Source organism: Leucoraja erinacea, chromosome 37, assembly GCF_028641065.1.
Source record: "Leucoraja erinacea ecotype New England chromosome 37, Leri_hhj_1, whole genome shotgun sequence".
In the NCBI taxonomy this organism is placed as follows: Eukaryota; Metazoa; Chordata; class Chondrichthyes; order Rajiformes; family Rajidae; genus Leucoraja; species Leucoraja erinaceus.
The window spans coordinates 713,992-730,588 of NC_073413.1; the positions used below are offsets into that span (position 1 = coordinate 713,992).

The following is a 16,597-nucleotide window of genomic DNA, read 5'->3' on the forward strand; positions in this document are numbered from 1 at the left end:
GAGTACCAGAGGGCACAGATTTAAGGTGAAGGGGAAAAGATTTAATAGGAATCTGAGTGGTGACTTTTTCACACAAAGGGTGGTGGGTGTATGGAACTAGCTGCCAGAGGAGGTAGTTGAGGCAGGGACTATCCCAATATTTAAGAAACAGTTATATCCCTGTTACATCCCTATCCATGTACCTGGCCAATAGCCCTGTCCCACGGTACGAGTTCATTCCAAGAGCTCTCCCGAGTTTGCCCCGATTCGAACTCGGAGATTTACGGTAATGGCCGCTTGTCATTATGGTGATGTTGAAAAATCTTCACGAGTCTTCCCGTGCTTACCTGCCGTTAGCGTTACGAGCCGCTAAGAGATGTCCCCGAGCTCCGACGTACCCGCTACGTTCATTCTCCGTGCTTACCCCGAGTTTGATTTTTTTTAAACTCGGGAGAGCTCTTGGAATGAACTCGTACCGTGGGACAGGGCTATTGGCCAGGTACATGGATAGGACAGGTTTGGAGGAATATGGACCAAACGCAGGCAGGTGGGACTAGTGTAGCTGGGACATGTTGGCCGGTGTGGGCAAGTTGGGCCGAAGGGCCTGTTTCCATGCTTGTGTGTAATTACAAGGTTAATTCCCGGGATGGCGGGACTGTCATATGCTGAGAGAATGGAGCAGCTGGGCTTGTACACTCTGGAGTTTAGAAGGATGAGAGGGCATCCCATTAAAACATATAAGATTGTTAAGGGCTTGGACACACTAGAGGCAGGAAACATGTTCCCGATGTTGGGGGAGTCCAGAACCAGGGGCCACAGTTTAAGAATAAGGAGTAAGCCATTTAGAACGGAGATGAGGAAACACATTTTCTCACAGAGAGTGGTGAGTGTGGAATTCTCTGCCTCAGAGGGCGGTGGAGGCCGGTTCTCTGGATACTTTCAACAGAGGGCTCTTAAAAATAGCAGAGTCAGGGGATATGGGGAGAAGGCAGGAACGGGGTACTGATTGGGGATGATCAGCCATGATCACATTGAATGGAGGTGCTGGCTCGAAGGGCCGAATGGCCTACTCCTGCACCTATTGTCTATTGTCAATAAGGATGGGGTAATAGTCATGTCATATTTGGAATTTAAGAATGTCTGTTTTACTTTGTGTCACCGTGTTTTGCTTTATATTGTACGTATCATTTTTGTAAATATTTGATGAAAATTATTTTTGTTAAAAGAGGCGGCTGTGTTGGCCGCCATCTTGGATCCACGATGAGATGGCGCGGTGGGAAGGTGATGGGCTGATACTTACCGTTGTAGGTCCACAACTCGTCGTCATCGAAGTGGGTATCGCCGGCCAGGTGGTGTTCTCCGGGGAAGAAGGCGTGTGCCAGGGTGCCCCCAGGTCCGTCGAACGGGTACCCGTCGCCATGCTGGGACTTGCCGAAGTCAATGACGATGTCTGCCTCGTCGTCCCCGCGCCGGAACTCCAGTGGCGACACCCGACTCCATACCTGGAAGGCCTCGCTAAGAAGATTGTCAATATCCACCCCATACAGGCGAGTTGACATCGAATACCTGACGACCCTGTGGGGAAGTAGGAAAAGTCGGCATAGGTTGTGGGGTGGAGTTTAGTTTATAGGTGGGCTCCATGGATGGCTTTGAGGTGAGAGGGGCAAAGTTCAAAGGGTATGTGCGAGATCTGGAGCTAGGTTTAGCCTGAAGACCCGAAACATCACCCATTCCTTCTCTCCAGAGATGCTGCCTGACCCTCTCAGTTACTCCAGCATTTTGAGTCTCTCTGTGGTTTAGTTTACAGATACAGCGCGGAAACAGGCCCTTCGGCCCACCGAGTCGGCGCCGACCAGCGATCCCCGCACACTAACACTATCCTGCTCACACCAGGGACAATTGACTAATTTACCAAGCTGATTAACCTACAAACCTGCACGTCTTTGGAGTGTTGGAGGAAACCAGTGCACCCGGAGAAAACCCACGCAGGTCACGGGGAGAAGGTACAAACTCCGTACAGACAAGCACCCGTGGTTAGCATCGAACCTGGGACCCTGGTGCTGTGAGGCAGCAACTTTACTGCTGCGCCACCGTGCCGCCCGTAATGTGAGAACATTAACTAGTGCAGGAAGAGCGGTCTGGGGGATGCGTGTAGCTTTGAAGGTGACGGGACAATTTGGGATTGAGTGAGGTGATTGAGGGCGGCACGGTGGCTTAACGATAGAGTAGCTGCTTCACAACACCAGAGTCCTGGGTTCGATCCTGACTACGGGTGCAAGTCTCTCAATCTCTGACACTCCAGAGAAATCAATATCAATTTAGTTCATAAGTGATAGGAGCCGAATTAGGCCATTCGGTCCATCAAGTCTACTCCACCATTCAATCATTGCTGATCCATCTTCCCCTCTCAACCCCATTTTCCTGCCTTCTCCCCATAACCCCTAACACCCGTACTAATCAAGAATCTATCTAACTCCGCTTTAAAACTATCCACCAACTTGGCCTCCACAGCCGCCTGTGGCAATGAATCCCACAGATTCACCACCCTCTGGCTAAATAAATTCCTCCTCACCTCCTTCCGAAAGGAACATCCTTTCATTCTAAAAGCCGTGTCCCACAGTGCGAGTTCATTCCAAGAGCTCCCGAGTTTGCCCTGATTCCAACTCGGAGATTTACGGTAATGGTCACTCGTCAGTACTCGGGGCTCTCGTGGACATTTTTCAACATGTTGAAAAATCAACACGAGTCTTCCCGTGTTTATCTGCGGTTAGCGAGTCTTCCCGAATACCCGCCGTTAGCGTTACGAGCCGCTAAGAGACGTCCCCGAGCTCCGATGTACCCGCTACGTTCATTCTCCGTGCTTACCAGGAGTTTAATTTTTTTTAAACTAGGGAGAACTCTTGGAATGAATTCGTACCGTGGGACAGGGCTTTGACGTGGCCTCTGGTCCTAGACTCTCCCACTAGTGGAAACATCGTCTCCACATCCACTCTATCCAGGCCTTTCACTATCCAGTACGTTTCAATGAGGGGTCCTCTCATCCTTCTCAACTCCAGCGAGTACAGGGCCCAGTGCCATCAAATGCCATCAAACACAGGATGCTACACAGCTTCATCCCACAGGCAATAAGACTGGTTAACGGACTGTGTCCCCTCCCCATATACCATACACCAACACATCTAACCTCGCCCATACTTTGACAGCTAGGCAGTCAAAGCAAAGCCACTGTTCGGTCTGAAGGCCTGTTTTTATTTCAATGATTAGGCCTATTTTAGATTTGGTCAGTTTTAATTTTTAAAGCTGTATGTATTTATTCTGTTTTTATTAACTGCACTGACGGGAACTGATTGAGAAACACATTTTTTGTTTCATCTGTGTATGTAAGTACTCAGTTAAAAACTCTGGTCAAGAAGGCTCACCAGAGTCTCTTCTTCCGGAGGAGACTGAAGAATCTCCTCAGATCCTGGTGAACTTCTACCGCTGCACCATCGAGAGCATCCTTACCAACTCTATCACAGTATGGTATGGCAACTGCTCTGTCTCCGACCAGAAGGCATTGCAGAGGGTGGTGAAAATTGCCCAACGCATCACCAGTTCCACGCTCCCCTCCATTGAGTCTGTCCAAAGCAAGCGCTGTCTGCGGAAGGCGCTCAGCATCGCCAAGGTCTACTCTCACCCCAACCATGGACTGTTTACCCTCCTACCATCCGGGAGGCGCTACAGGTCTCTCTGTTGCCGGACCAGCAGGTCGAGGAACAGCTTCTTCCCGGCGGCTGTCACTCTACTCAACAACGCACCTCGGTGACTGCCAATCACCCCCCCCCGGACATTCCTCCCACAGGAAAAACACTATGACTGTATGCATGTAAATAGATTTATTTATTGAAATCATATTCTATGTCGCTCTTCCAGGGAGATGCTAACTGCATTTTGTTGTCTCTGTACTGTACACTGACAATGACAATTAAAGTTGAATCTGAATCTGAATCTGAATCTGAATCTGAATCTGAATCTGAATCTGAATCTGAATCTGAAATTAACATTCAAGCAAATACTGAATAGTGGTCACAGTACCCGGTGAAGTTTGCGAGGGGGTGTGTTGGGAGGGGGTGTGAGGGGAGGGGGTGTGTGGTAAGGGGGGGGGGGGGGTGTGTTGGGAGGGGGTGTGAGTGTTGGGAGGGGGTGTGGGGGGAGGGGGTGTGGGGGGGGGGGTGTGGGGGAGGGGGGTGTGTGGGAGGGGGTGTGTTGGGAGGGGGTGTGTTGGGAGGGGTGTGAGGGGAGGGAGGGGTGTGGGGGGAGGGGGTGTGTTGGGGGGGGTGTGGTGGGGAGGGGGGTGTTTGTGTGGGGGGGGGGTGTGTGGGGAGGGGGTGTGTGGGGGAGGGGGTGTGTTGGGGGGGGGGTTGGGTGGGGGGGGGGTGTGTTGGGAGGGGGGTGTGTTGGGAGGGGGTGTGAGGGGAGGGGGGTTGTGTTGGGAGGGGGTGTGTGGGGGGGGGTGTGTGTGGGGGGGGGGGTGTGTTGGGAGGGGGTGTGTGGGGAGGGGGTGTGTTGGGAGGAATTTGTGTGTTGGGAGGGGGGTGTGTGTGGGAGGGGGTGTGTTGGGAGGGGGTGGTGGGGGGAGGGGTGTGTGGGGGAGGGGGTGTGTGTTGGGGGGGGGTGTGTTGGGAGGGGGTGTGTGGGGAGGGGTGTGGGGGGAGGGGTGTGTGGGTGGGAGGGGGTGTGGGGGGAGGGGTGGTGTGTGGGGGGGGGGTGTGGGGGGAGGGGGTGTGTGGGTGGGGGGTGTGTGGGGGAGGAGGTGTGTTGGGGGAGGGGTGTGGGGGGAGGGGGTGTGTTGGGAGGGGGTGTGGGGGGAGGAGGTGGTGTGGGAGGGGGTGTGGGGGGAGGGGGGTGGTGTTGGGGAGGGGGTGTGGGGGTGTTGGGAGGGTGGGGGGAGGGGGTGTGTGTGTGGGGGGGGGTGTGTGTGTGTGTGGGGGGGGGTGTGTGTGTGTGTGGGGGGGGGGGTGTGGGTGGGTGTGTGTGGGGGGGAGGGTGGGGGTGTGGGGGGGGGTGGGGGGGGGTGTGGGGGGAGGGGGGTGTGGGGGGGGGGGGTGGGTGGGGGGGGGTGTGGTGGTGTGGGGGAGGGGGTGTTTGGGAGGGGTGTGTGTTGGGGGTGGGTGTGTGTGGGGGGGGGTGTGGGGGAGGGGGTGTGTTGTGGGGGGGGGGTGGGGTGGGGGGGGTGTGTGGGAGGGGGGGTGTGTGGGAGGGGTGTGTGTGGGGAGGGGTGTGTGTGGGGAGGGGGTGTGTGGGGGGAGGGGTGTGTGTGAGGGGTGTGGGGGGGGGGGTGTGTGGGGGAGGGTGTGGTGTGTGGGGGGGGGGGTGTGTTGGGGGGTGGGGTGTGTGGGGAGGGGGTGTGGTGTGTGGGGAGGGGGGTGTTGGGAGGGGGGGTGGTGGGGAGGGGTGGTGTGGTGTGGGGGGGGGGTGGTGTGGGGAGGGGGTGGTTGGGGGGGGGGGAGGGGGGTGGGGTGTGTGGGGAGGGGGGTGTTGGGGGAGGGGTGTGGGGGAGTGGTGTGGGGAAGGGGGTGTGTTGGGAGGGGGTGTGTGGGTGGAGGGGTGTGTGGGGGGGGGGTGTGTGGGGAGGGGGGGTGGGGGGGGAGGGGGGTGTGTTGGGGGGGGGTGTGGGGGGAGGGGGTGTGTTGGGAGGGGGTGTGTGGGGGAGGGGGGTGTGGAGGGGGAGGGGGTGTGTTGGGGAGAGGGGGTGTGGGGGGAGGGGGTGTGTTGGGGAGGGGGTGTGTGGGGAGGGGGTGTGTGGGGGGAGGGTGGTGTGTTGGGGAGGGGGTGGTGTGTGGGGGGGGGGGTGTGGGGGGGGGGGGTGTGTGGGGAGGGGGGTGTGGGGGGGGGGGGTGGTGGGAGGGGGTGTGTGTGGGAGGGGGTGTGTGGGGGGGGGGGGTGGTGTGGGGATGGGGGGGGTGGGGGGGAGGGGGTGTGGGGGGAGGGGGTGTGGGGGGAGGGGGTGTGGGGGGGGTGTTGGGGGGGGGTGTTGGGGAGGGGTGTGTGAGGGGGGGGGTGTGTGTTGGGGGGGTGTGTTGGGAGGGGGTGTGTGTGGGAGGGGGATGTGTTGGGGGGGGGGTGTGTTGGGAGGGGGTGTGTTGGGGGGGGGGTGTGGTGTGGGGGGGTGGGGGTGGGGGGAGGGGGTGTGGGGGGAGGGGGGGTGTTGGGAGGGGGTGTGTGGGGGGGGGGGTGGGGGGAGGGGGTGTGAGGGGAGGGGGTGTGTGTGGGGGGAGGGGGTGTGTGGGGAGGGGGTGTGTTGGGGGGGGTGGGGAGGGGGTGTGGGGGGGAGGGGGTGTGTTGGGGGGGGGGGTGTGTTGGGAGGGGGTGTGTTGGGAGGGGGGTGTGTTGGGGGGGGGTGTGGGTGGTAAGGGGGGGGGGAGGGGGTGTGAGGGGAGGGGGGTGTGTGGGGGAGGGGGTGTGTTGGGGAGGGGGTGTGTTGGGGGGGGGTGTGTGGGGGGGGGGTGTGTGGGGAGGGGGTGTGGGGGGAGGGGGTGTGTTGGGGGGGGTGTGGGGAGGGGTGTGTGGGGGGAGGGGTGTGTTGGGGGGGGTGTGTTGGGAGGGGGTGTGTGGGGAGGGGGTGTGTTGGGGGGGGTGGGTTGGGAGGGGGTGGGTGGGGGGGGGGTGTGTTGGGGAGGGGGTGTGTTGTGGGGGGGGGGTGTGTTGGGAGGGGGTGGGTTGGGGGGGGGGGGTGTTGGGAGGGGGTGGGGGGAGGGGGGTGTGGGGGGAGGGGGTGTGTTGGGAGGGGGTGTGTTGGGGGGGGTGTGTTGGGAGGGGGTGTGTGTGGGAGGGGGGGTGTGTGGGGAGGGGGGTGTGTGGGAGGGGGTGTGGGGGGGAGGGGGTGTGTGAGGGGGGGGGGTGTGAGGGCAGGGTGTAGAGTGACCCGTGGTGACGGAGAGAGAGAGCGGACATGTGTAGGGGGTGTAAGGACCACCCACCTACCTCCAGGTGATCACCTTCTTCTTCCACACGCTGCCGGCCAGCGCATAACGCTTCCTCCTCCGCCTCCTCCTCATCATCTCCGACGTGCCGATGATGTCGGGCAGCGAACACCGTGGCTTCTTCATCATGTCCAGTGTCACCTTGTCTGTGGCCGAGATCGCCGCACGTGGCCAGGCCCAGGGCCATGGGGGAGAGAGGTCCGGGGTGGGGGGGGGGGAGAGAGGGGGGGGGAGAGAGGGGGGAGAGAGGGGGTGGGGGGGAAGGAGAGGGGGTGGGGGGGAGAGAGAGAGGAGAAGGTGGGGGGAGAGAGAGAGGGTGGGGGGAAGGAGAGGGTGGGGGGGGAGAGGGGGGGGGGGGAGGGAGAGAGAGGGTGGGGGGGGAGAGGGTGGGGGGAAGGAGAGGGTGGGGGGAAGGAGAGGGTGGGGGGGAGAGAGGGTGGGGGAAGGAGAGGGGGGGGGAGAGGGAGAGGGTGGGGGGGGGAGGAGGGGGGGGGGGGGAAGGGGAGGAGGGGGGGGAGGGGGTGGGGAGAGGGGAAGGGGGGAGAGAGGGGGGGGGGAAAGGAGAGGGTGGGGGGAAGGAGAGGGTGGGGGGGAGAGAGGGTGGGGGGAGAGAGGGTGGGGGGGAAGGAGAGGGTGGGGGGAAGGAGAGGGTGGGGGGAAGGAGAGGGGTGGGGGAGAGAGGGGGGGGGGAAGGAGAGGGTGGGGGGGAGAGAGGGGGGGGGGAAGGAGAGGGTGGGGGGGGAGGAGAGGGTGGGGGGAAGGAGAGGGTGGGGGGGGAGAGAGGGTGGGGGGAAGGAGAGGGTGGGGGAGAGAGGGTTGGGGGGAGAGAGGGGGGGGGAAGGAGAGGGTGGGGGAGGAGAGGGTGGGGGAGGAGAGGGGGGGGGAGAGAGAGGGTGGGGGAGAGAGGGTGGGGGGGAGAGAGAGAGGGTGGGGGGGGAGAGAGGGTGGGGGGGAGAGAGGGGGTGGGGGGGAGAGAGAGAGGGGGGGGAAGGAGAGGGTGGGGGAGAGAGGGTGGGGGGGAGAGAGGGTGGGGGGGAGGAGAGGGTGGGGAAGGAGGGGGTGGGGGAGAGAGAGGGTGGGGGGAAGGAGAGGGTGGGGGGAGAGAGGGGGGGGGGGGGGGGGGGGGGGGCCAGGGGGAGAGGGGGAAGGAGAGGGGGGGGGGGGGGAGAGAGGGTGGGGGGAAGGAGAGAGTGGGGGAAGGAGAGAGGGTGGGGGGAGGAGAGAGAGGGTGGGGGGGAGAGGTGGGGGAGAGAGGGTGGGGGGAAGGAGAGGGTGGGGGGGAAGGAGAGGGAGAGGGGGGGGAGAGAGGGTGGGTGGGGAGAGAGAGGGTGGGGGAGAGTGGAGAGGGTGGAGGTGAGTGAGGGTGGAGGAGAGAGAGGGAGAGAGGAGGAGAGAGGGGGCGTGGGAGGAGGGTGGGGGAGAGAGAGGGTGGGGGGGGGGGGAGAGAGAGAGAGTGGGAGGGGGGGGAGAGAGAGGGGGTGGGGGGGGGGGGAGAGAGAGGGCGTGGGGGGGGGGAGAGAGAGAGTGGGGGGAGAGAGAGAGGACGAGATAGAGAGGGGGAAAAAGAGAGAGGGGGGAGAGAGAGGAGGAGGGGGAGAGAGGGGGAGAGAGATAGGGGGTGGGGGGAGGCAGAGGGGGAGACAGAGAGGGTGGGGGGGGAGAGAGAGGTACGGGGTGGGAGAGAGAGAGGGGGGGGGAGAGAGAGAGAGAGTGGGGGGGGAGAGAGAGGGGGGGGAGAGAGATAGGGGGTGGGGGTGAGAGAGGGTGGGTGGGGATAGAGAGGGTGTGGGGGGAGAGAGAGAAAGAGTGGGGGGAGAGAGGGTGGGGGAAGGAGAGGGTGGGGGAGAGTGGGGGGGAGAGAGAGAGAGAGGGTGTGGGGGGGGAGAGAGAGAGGGTGTGGGGGAGAGGGTGTGGGGGAGAGAGGGTGGGGGGGGGGAGAGAGATACGGGGTGGGGGGGAGAGGGTGGGGGGAGAGACAGTGGGAGGAGAGTCAATGAGTGCTCAGCCCAGTCTTGTATTTAAGAGAGAGTTTTATACACAGTCGCTTTAGACATAGAGAGATAATGGCCAGGGTTGTGAATCTGTGGGATTCTCTGCCACAGGAGGCAGTGGAGGCCAATTCACTGGATGTTTTCAAGAGAGAGTTAGATTTAGCTCTTAAGGCTAAAGGAATCAAGGGATATGTGGAGAAAGCAGGAACGGGATACTGATTTTAGATGATCAGCCATGATCATATTGAATGGCGGTGCAGGTTCGAAGGGCCGAATGGCCTAGTCCTGCACCTATTTTCTATGTTAGACATGTCTACCCAGGGTATAGGAGGACCATCGTAGTCTTCCCCCATCCTGTCTCCCCAGCCTCCTGTTCACCTCTCCTCACCCCATACATTCTTTAACTTCCTGCAGAGTTTTTAACCCCCAGCTCTGACTGTTTTCTCACGCCTTCATCAGTCGGGACATTGTTTAGTTTAGAGACACAGTGCGGAAACAGGCCCTTCGGCCCATCGAGCCGTGGCGACCAGCACACTAACACTGTCCTGCACACACTAGGGACAATTTACATTTACACCAAGCCAATTAACCTACAAACCTGCGCGTCTTCAGGAGTGTGGGAGGAATGGGGAGGTCTCGGAGAAAACCCACGCAGGTCAGGGGGAGAACGTACAAACTCCGTACAGACAGAGGCCCTAGTGGGGATCGAACCGGGGTCTCTGGCGCTGTGAGGCAGCAACTCTACCGCTGGGCCACCGTTATACAGTGAGTATAAGAATCAGGAAATCAGTTATACAGAACTTTGTGTCGATCACGTTTGGAGTATTGCGTGCAGTTCTGTACACCCCCATTACAGCAAGGACATGGAGGCTTTGGAGAGGGGGGTGGGGGTAGGGGGGGGCATGGGAGGTTTAGCAGAATGCTGCCGGGATTACAGTGTACTAGCTACAGGCAAAGTGTCGAATGGAAGTGTATAACATTATGAGAGGCGTAGATAAGGTAGACAGCCACAACCTTGCTCCCAGCGTGGAACTATGGAAGGTTAGAAGGCATAGCTTTGGGGTGAGAGGGGGGAAAATTTAAAGGGGGTGTGTGGGGAAAGTTATTTTACACAGAGGGGGGTGGGTGCTTGGAACTTGCTGCCAGGGGTGGTGGTGGAGGCCGATATAATAGCGGTGTTCAAGAGGCTTTTACTTGAACTTGGCATCATGTTGACCACACACATTGCCAGCCAAAGGGACTGTCCCTGTGTTGAACTGTTCTATGTTCAATTGCATTGGTTGAATATTGTTAGGTACATGGAGATACTGTGAACAGTTTATTTTAGATTAGTTTAGTTTAGTTTCGTTAAAGCAGCACGGTGGCCCAGCATTAGAGTTGCTGCCTTACAGCACCAGAGATTCAGGTTCGATCCTGACTACGGGTGATGTCTGTACGGAGTTTTACGTTCTCTCTGTGACTGCGTGGCTTTTCTCCGGGTGCTCCGGTTTCCTCCCACACTTGAAAGACGTACAGGTTTGTTGGATAAGTGGCCTCTGTAAATTGTATCTAGCGTGTAGGATAGGAACTAGTGTACGGGGTGATCACTGGTTGGCATGGACTCGGTGGGCCGAAGGGCCAGTTTCCACGCTGTATCTCTAAACACCAAAGGGCCTGTCCCACATGGCTGTCACTTGCACCTCATTTACGCGTCATATGTAAATTAGGTCGACACGTTGTGACGCGTGGGGTGCGCATGGTGAGGCGTGGAATCGTATGCGGTGGCGGGCGGTATCGCGCGGCGCTCCAGGATGTAGTACAGGAACGAAATCCTCGAGCGTCACCTGCGTGACATATCGCGTACGCACGCTGACACATTGGGTACACACGCTGACACATTGGGTACGCACACTGACACATTGGGTACGCACGCTGACACATTGGGTACACACGCTGACACATTGGGTACACACACTGACACATTGGGTATGCACGCTAACACATTGGGTACGCACGCTGACACATTGGGTACGCACACTGACACATTGGGTACGCACGCTGACACATTGGGTACGCACGCTGACACATTGGGTACGCACACTGACACATTGGGTACGCACGCTGACACATTGGGTACGCACACTGACACATTGGGTATGCACACTGACACATTGGGTACGCACACTGACACATTGGGTACGCACACTGACACATTGGGTACGCACACTGACATATTGGGTATGCACGCTGACACATTGGGTACACACGCTGACACATTGGGTACACACACTGACACATTGGGTACGCACACTGACACATTGGGTACGCACACTGACACATTGGGTATGCACACTGACACATTGGGTACGCACACTGACACATTGGGTACACACACTGACACATTGGGTACGCACGCTGACACATTGGGTACGCACGCTGACACATTGGGTACGCACACTGACACATTGGGTACGCACGCTGACACATTGGCGTCGTACGCTGGCGTCCCGATGTCTTACGTGTGTTGCGTGGTGACGCGGTTACGTCACCGTGCGTCAACGTCTTTACGTCCTTGCGCCAACATCCTGCCGCACGCCGCTGGGTATTCTAATGACGTCACGCGCACCAGACGGCCGTGCTAACGCGTGATTTGTGCACGATGTCGCGCATCACGAACCGTCGGCCTAGTTTACATATGACGCTAAATGAGCCGCAACTGACGGCCAAGTGGGACAGGCCCTCTAGAATTGAGCTTATTATTGTCCCGTGTACTGAGGTACAGTGAACAGCTTTTCCGTTGCGTGCCTGTGTTTATGTGCTGAGACCAGTCAAATCGGACTGCACACAGCACAGTACGTGCGGGAAGGAACTGCAGATGCTGGTTTAAGCCGAAGATAGACACATAAAGCTGGAGTAACTCAGCAGGACAGGCAGCAACTCTGGAGAAAAGGAATAGGTGACGTTTCGGGTCAAGACCCTTCTTCAGAGAGAGTCAGGGGAAAGGGAAACAAGTGATATAGACGGTGATGTAGAGAGATATGGAACAAATGAATGAACGATATGCAAAAAAGTAACGATGATGAAGGAAAGGGTCCATTGTTGGTTGGCTGTGGGCTCGGCATTAACGAATGAAACAGACAATGAAACTCACCAGGACGACAGTGAAACTAGTACAACGACTAAGGAGGGGGAGGGAAGAAGAGGGAGGGTTACTTGAAGTTGGAGAAATCTAGATTTATACCCCTGGGGTGTAAGCTGCCCAAGGCAAACATGAGGTGCTGTTCCTCCAACTTGCCTTTGGCCTCACTCTGGAGGAGGCCCTGGACAAAAAGGTCAGTGTGGGAATGGGAATGAAAGTGTTTAGCAACCGGGAGATCAGGTAGGTCCAGGCGGACTGAGCAAAGGTGTTCAGCGAAACCATCGCCCCAGTCTACGTTTCGTCCACAACTTGAACAACGGATACAGTAGATGAGGTTGGAGGAGGTGCAAGTGAACCTCTGCCCAACCTGAAACATAGAAACATAGAAATTAGGTGCAGGAGTAGGCCATTCGGCCCTTCGAACCTGCACCGCCATTCAATATGATCATGGCTGATCATCCAACTCAGTATCCCGTACCTGCCTTCTCTCCATACCCCCGGATCCCCTTAGCCACAAGGGCCACATCTAACTCCCTCTTAAATATAGCCAATGAGCTGGCCTCAACTACCTTCTGTGGCAGAGAATTCCAGAGATTCATCACTCTCTGTGTGAAAAAAGTTCTTCTCATCTCAGTTCCTAAAAGATTTCTCCTTTATCCTTAAACTGTGACCCCTTGTTCTGGACTTCCCCAACATCGGGAATAATCTTCCTGCATCTAGCCTGTCCAACCCCTTAAGAATTTTGTAAGTTTCTATAAGATCCACCCTCAATCTCCTAAATTCTAGAGAGTATAAACCAAGTCTATCCAGTCTTTCTTCATAAGACAGTCCTGACATCCCAGAAGGGACTGTCGGGGTCCCTGGACAGAGTCGAGGGGGGAGGTATCGGGACAGGTGTTGCATCTCCTGCGGTTGCAGGGGAAAGTACCTGGGGAGGGGGTGGTTTGGGTGGGAAGGGACGAGTTGACCAGGGAGTTGCGGAGGGAACGTTCTCTGCGGATGGCAGAATGGGGTGGAGATGGGAAGATGTGGCCAGTGATGGGATCTCCTTGGAGGTGGCGGGAATGTCGGGGGTTTATTTGTGTCACTGGCAGAGCAAAGAGAATGATACCAATGTGCAAGAAACAATAGAGTGACAGTGTGGTTCGTTGATCCAGCTGACAGAGTATTTAGAGCATTGTGTTCAGTTCTGGGCACCATCTTATAGGAAAGATGTTGTCAAGCTGTTGTCAAGGGTGCAGAGAAGATTCACAAGGATGTTGCCAGGACTCGAGGGAGAGGTTGAGCAGGCTGGGACTATTCCATGGAGCGCAGGAGGATAAGGGGTGATCTTATATCAGTGTATAAAGTCATGAGAGGAATAGATTGATTCTATTGCCCAGAGTTGGGCAATCGAGGACCAGAGGACATAGGTTTAAGGTGAAGGGGAAAATCATTTATAGGAATCTGAGGGGTAACTTTTTCAAACAAAGGGTGGTATGTGTGTATGGAACTAGCTGCCAGAGGAGGTAGTTGAGGCTGGGACTATCTCATCGTTTAAGAAACAGTTCGACAGGTACATGGATAGGACAGGTTTGGAGGGATATGGACCAAGTGCAGGCAGGTGGGACTAGTGTAGCCGGGACATTGTTGGCCAGTGTGGGCGAGTTGGGCCGAAGGGCCTGTTTCACGTTGTACGACTGGGTGACTATGACAGCGTTCCTGCTCCACATCTCACCGAGTTCTCCCGTCTCCGGAATGCCGGCGAACCTCTGCATGGATTTGATGGCGGCCGTCAGGCTCTGGAGCGTCTGCAGCTGTGAGGTGAGGAGGTCGGGACGGGGCATGTACCCGTAACGTGTCAGCCAGTCCTGCAACACAACAGATACAGGCCGTCAACACAGTTCCACCCAGTTCACTTCATGGTGCAGTGAAGAGCTTCTGTTGCGTGCTATCCAGTCAGCGGAAAGACAACACATGATTACAATCGAGCCATTTACAGCGCACTGATACATGATAAGGGAATAACGTTTACTGCAAGTTAAAGCCAGCGCAATCCGATCAAGGATAGTCCGAGGGCCACCATTGAGGTAGATAGTAGTTCCGCACTGCTCTCTGGTTGTGGTGGGATGGTTCAGTTGCCTGATTAGATTAGATTAGATTAGATATAATTTATTGCCACACAACCAGGGTCGGTGGAAATTTGGGTTGTCAGCAGCAGTACAATAATAAAGAACACACAACCACAATAAAACTGTAACACAAACATCCACAAACATTCATCACTGTGGTGGAAGGCACAGAATTTGGCCAGTCCTCCTCCATTTCCCCCCCGTGGACAGGACCAGAGTCCAGAGTCAGTCCAGGATCGGCTCTTCCTCACCGGAGACCGCGGCTTTAAGATGGTGTAGGCCGCAGGCCGGCGGTTGAGATTTAAAGACTCCGCCGCAGCCAGAAGCACCGTAGACCGCAGGGCTGGTGGTCGAAGCTCCCCTCCAGGGGTGATGGTAAGTCCATGCCGGGCCCGTGGTAGAAGTTGGCCGCAGGCCGGCAGTGATGGCTTCTTCTTCCCCCGGGTCCCCCACGAGGGATCCCGGGCTGTAGACGCCGCACCAGCTGGAGCTCTGCAGACCGCGACTTCCGGCTGCCGGCAGCCCCAGGCCAGCGAAACGGAGCGCTCCCCTCCAGCGAGGGCTCACCCGCTCCACAACGAGAGTCCACGCTGCGCCCGCCGCTGAAGCCCCCGGGCGTGTCTCCGGGAAAGGCCGCGCCGATCCTTGATGTTAGGTCACGGGGGAGGCGACCTGGAAATACTCGCCTCTCCATGGAGGAGGTGACCGAAGCAGTTTCCCCCTTACCCCCCCCCCCACACAAAACACACAAAGGAACATTAAATACATACTTTAAAACATACTAAAAAATTTAAAAAGGTTGAAAAAACTGCCGCGCTGCTGACACGGCTGCTGCCAGAGCAGCGACCCCTACACTACAGCGCCCCCTACTTAGAGATAACAGCCAGGAACAAACTGATCCTGATCCGTAACTGTGTGCAGGGCGGCACGGTGGCGCAGCGGTAGAGTTGCTGCCTAATACAGAAACATAGAAAATTGGTTCAGGAGTAGGCCATTCGGCCCTTCGAGCCAGCACCGCCATTCAATATGATCCTGGCTAATCATCCAGAATCAGTACCCCGTTCCTGCTTTCTCCCCATATCTCTTCATTCCCATCGATGCTGGCTTGAGAGGCCAAATGGCCAACTCCTGCACCTATTTTCTATTGTCTATTGTCATTCCATTAGCCCTAAGAGATATATCTAACTCTCTCTTGAAAACATCCAGTGAATTGGCATCCACCGTCTTCTGCGGCAGAGAATTCCACAGACTCACAACTCTCTTGGAGAAAAAGTTCTTCGTCATCTCAGTCCTAAATGGCCTTCCCCTTATTCTTAAACTGTGACCCCTGGTTCTGGACTCCCCCAACATCGGGAATGCTTTTCCTGCATCTAGCCTGTCCGATCCCTGAAGTATTTCTATAAGATCACCAGCGCCAGAGGCCCGGAGTTGATCCTGACTACTGGTGCTGTCTGTGTGGAGTTTGCAAGTTCTCCCCGTGACCTGCGTGCGTTACGCTCCCGGTAAGACCTGACTCGTGGGCCGTGGATCGCCCTCGAAGGAGGATCTGCCTGGTACGTTCAGCTCACCGGCCACTGCCTCCGGTGGAACCGGGAACCGCCCGAAGGCTCGCGGTTGGCGTAACCGGGAGGGAGCTGGAGGCGTGGGATGCGAGGAGCGAGGGCCGGTGGGACGGTGAACCGGGGTAATGTCTCCAACGGTCGGTTGCAGGAGCCACCCCCGGGACACAATAGACAATAGACAATAGGTGCAGGAGTAGACCATTCGGCCCTTCGAACCAGCACCACCATTCAATGTGATCATGGCTGATCATCCACAATCAGTACCCCGTTCCTGCCTTCTCCCCATATCCCCTGACTCAGCTATCTTTAAGAGCTCTATCTAGCTCTCTCTTGAAAGCATCCAGAGAACCTGCCTCCACCGTCCTCTGAGGCAGAGAATTCCACAGACTCACCACTCTCTGTGTTTCCTCGTCTCCGTTCTAAATGGCTTACTCCTTATTCTTAAACTGTGGCCCCTGGTTCTGGACTCCCCCACCTCCGGGAACATGTTTCCTGCCTCTAGCGTGTCCAAGCCCTTAACAATCTTATATGTTTCAATGAGATACCCTCTCATCCTTCTAAACTCCAGAGTGTACAAGCCCAGCTGCTCCATTCTCTCAGCATATGACAGTCCCGCCGTCCTGGGAATTAACCTTGTAAACCCACGCTGCACACCCTCAATAGCAAGAATGTCCTTCCTCAAATTAGGGGACCAAAACTGCACACAATACTCCAGGGGTGGTCTCACTAGGTGGTACAAAGATGGTCGGGCGAGGAGAGGAGAGGAGAGGGATGTTGGTTTACGGGAACTGCTCCAGTACAACGAGCGTGCGGACCGACTGGATTTTGGACTTTGAGCAACGGTGCCAAAAATGGCGGCGCCCACATGTGTAAT

At 57.3% G+C, this 16,597-nt stretch overlaps 1 protein-coding gene across 1 annotated transcript in view; it reads right to left on the reverse strand.

Moving 5' to 3' along the window:
* Positions 1-16,597, reverse strand: part of LOC129713728 (matrix metalloproteinase-25-like) — a 40,661-nt gene that overhangs the window by 18,231 nt on the left and 5,833 nt on the right. Inside the window, exons 2-4 of the mRNA XM_055662984.1 lie at positions 13,768-13,900; positions 6,943-7,087; positions 1,280-1,554 (exon numbers count right to left, since the gene is read on the reverse strand). Of these exons, the coding sequence (XP_055518959.1) occupies positions 1,280-1,554; positions 6,943-7,087; positions 13,768-13,900 (553 nt within the window). The remainder of the gene's footprint in view (positions 1-1,279; positions 1,555-6,942; positions 7,088-13,767; positions 13,901-16,597) is intronic.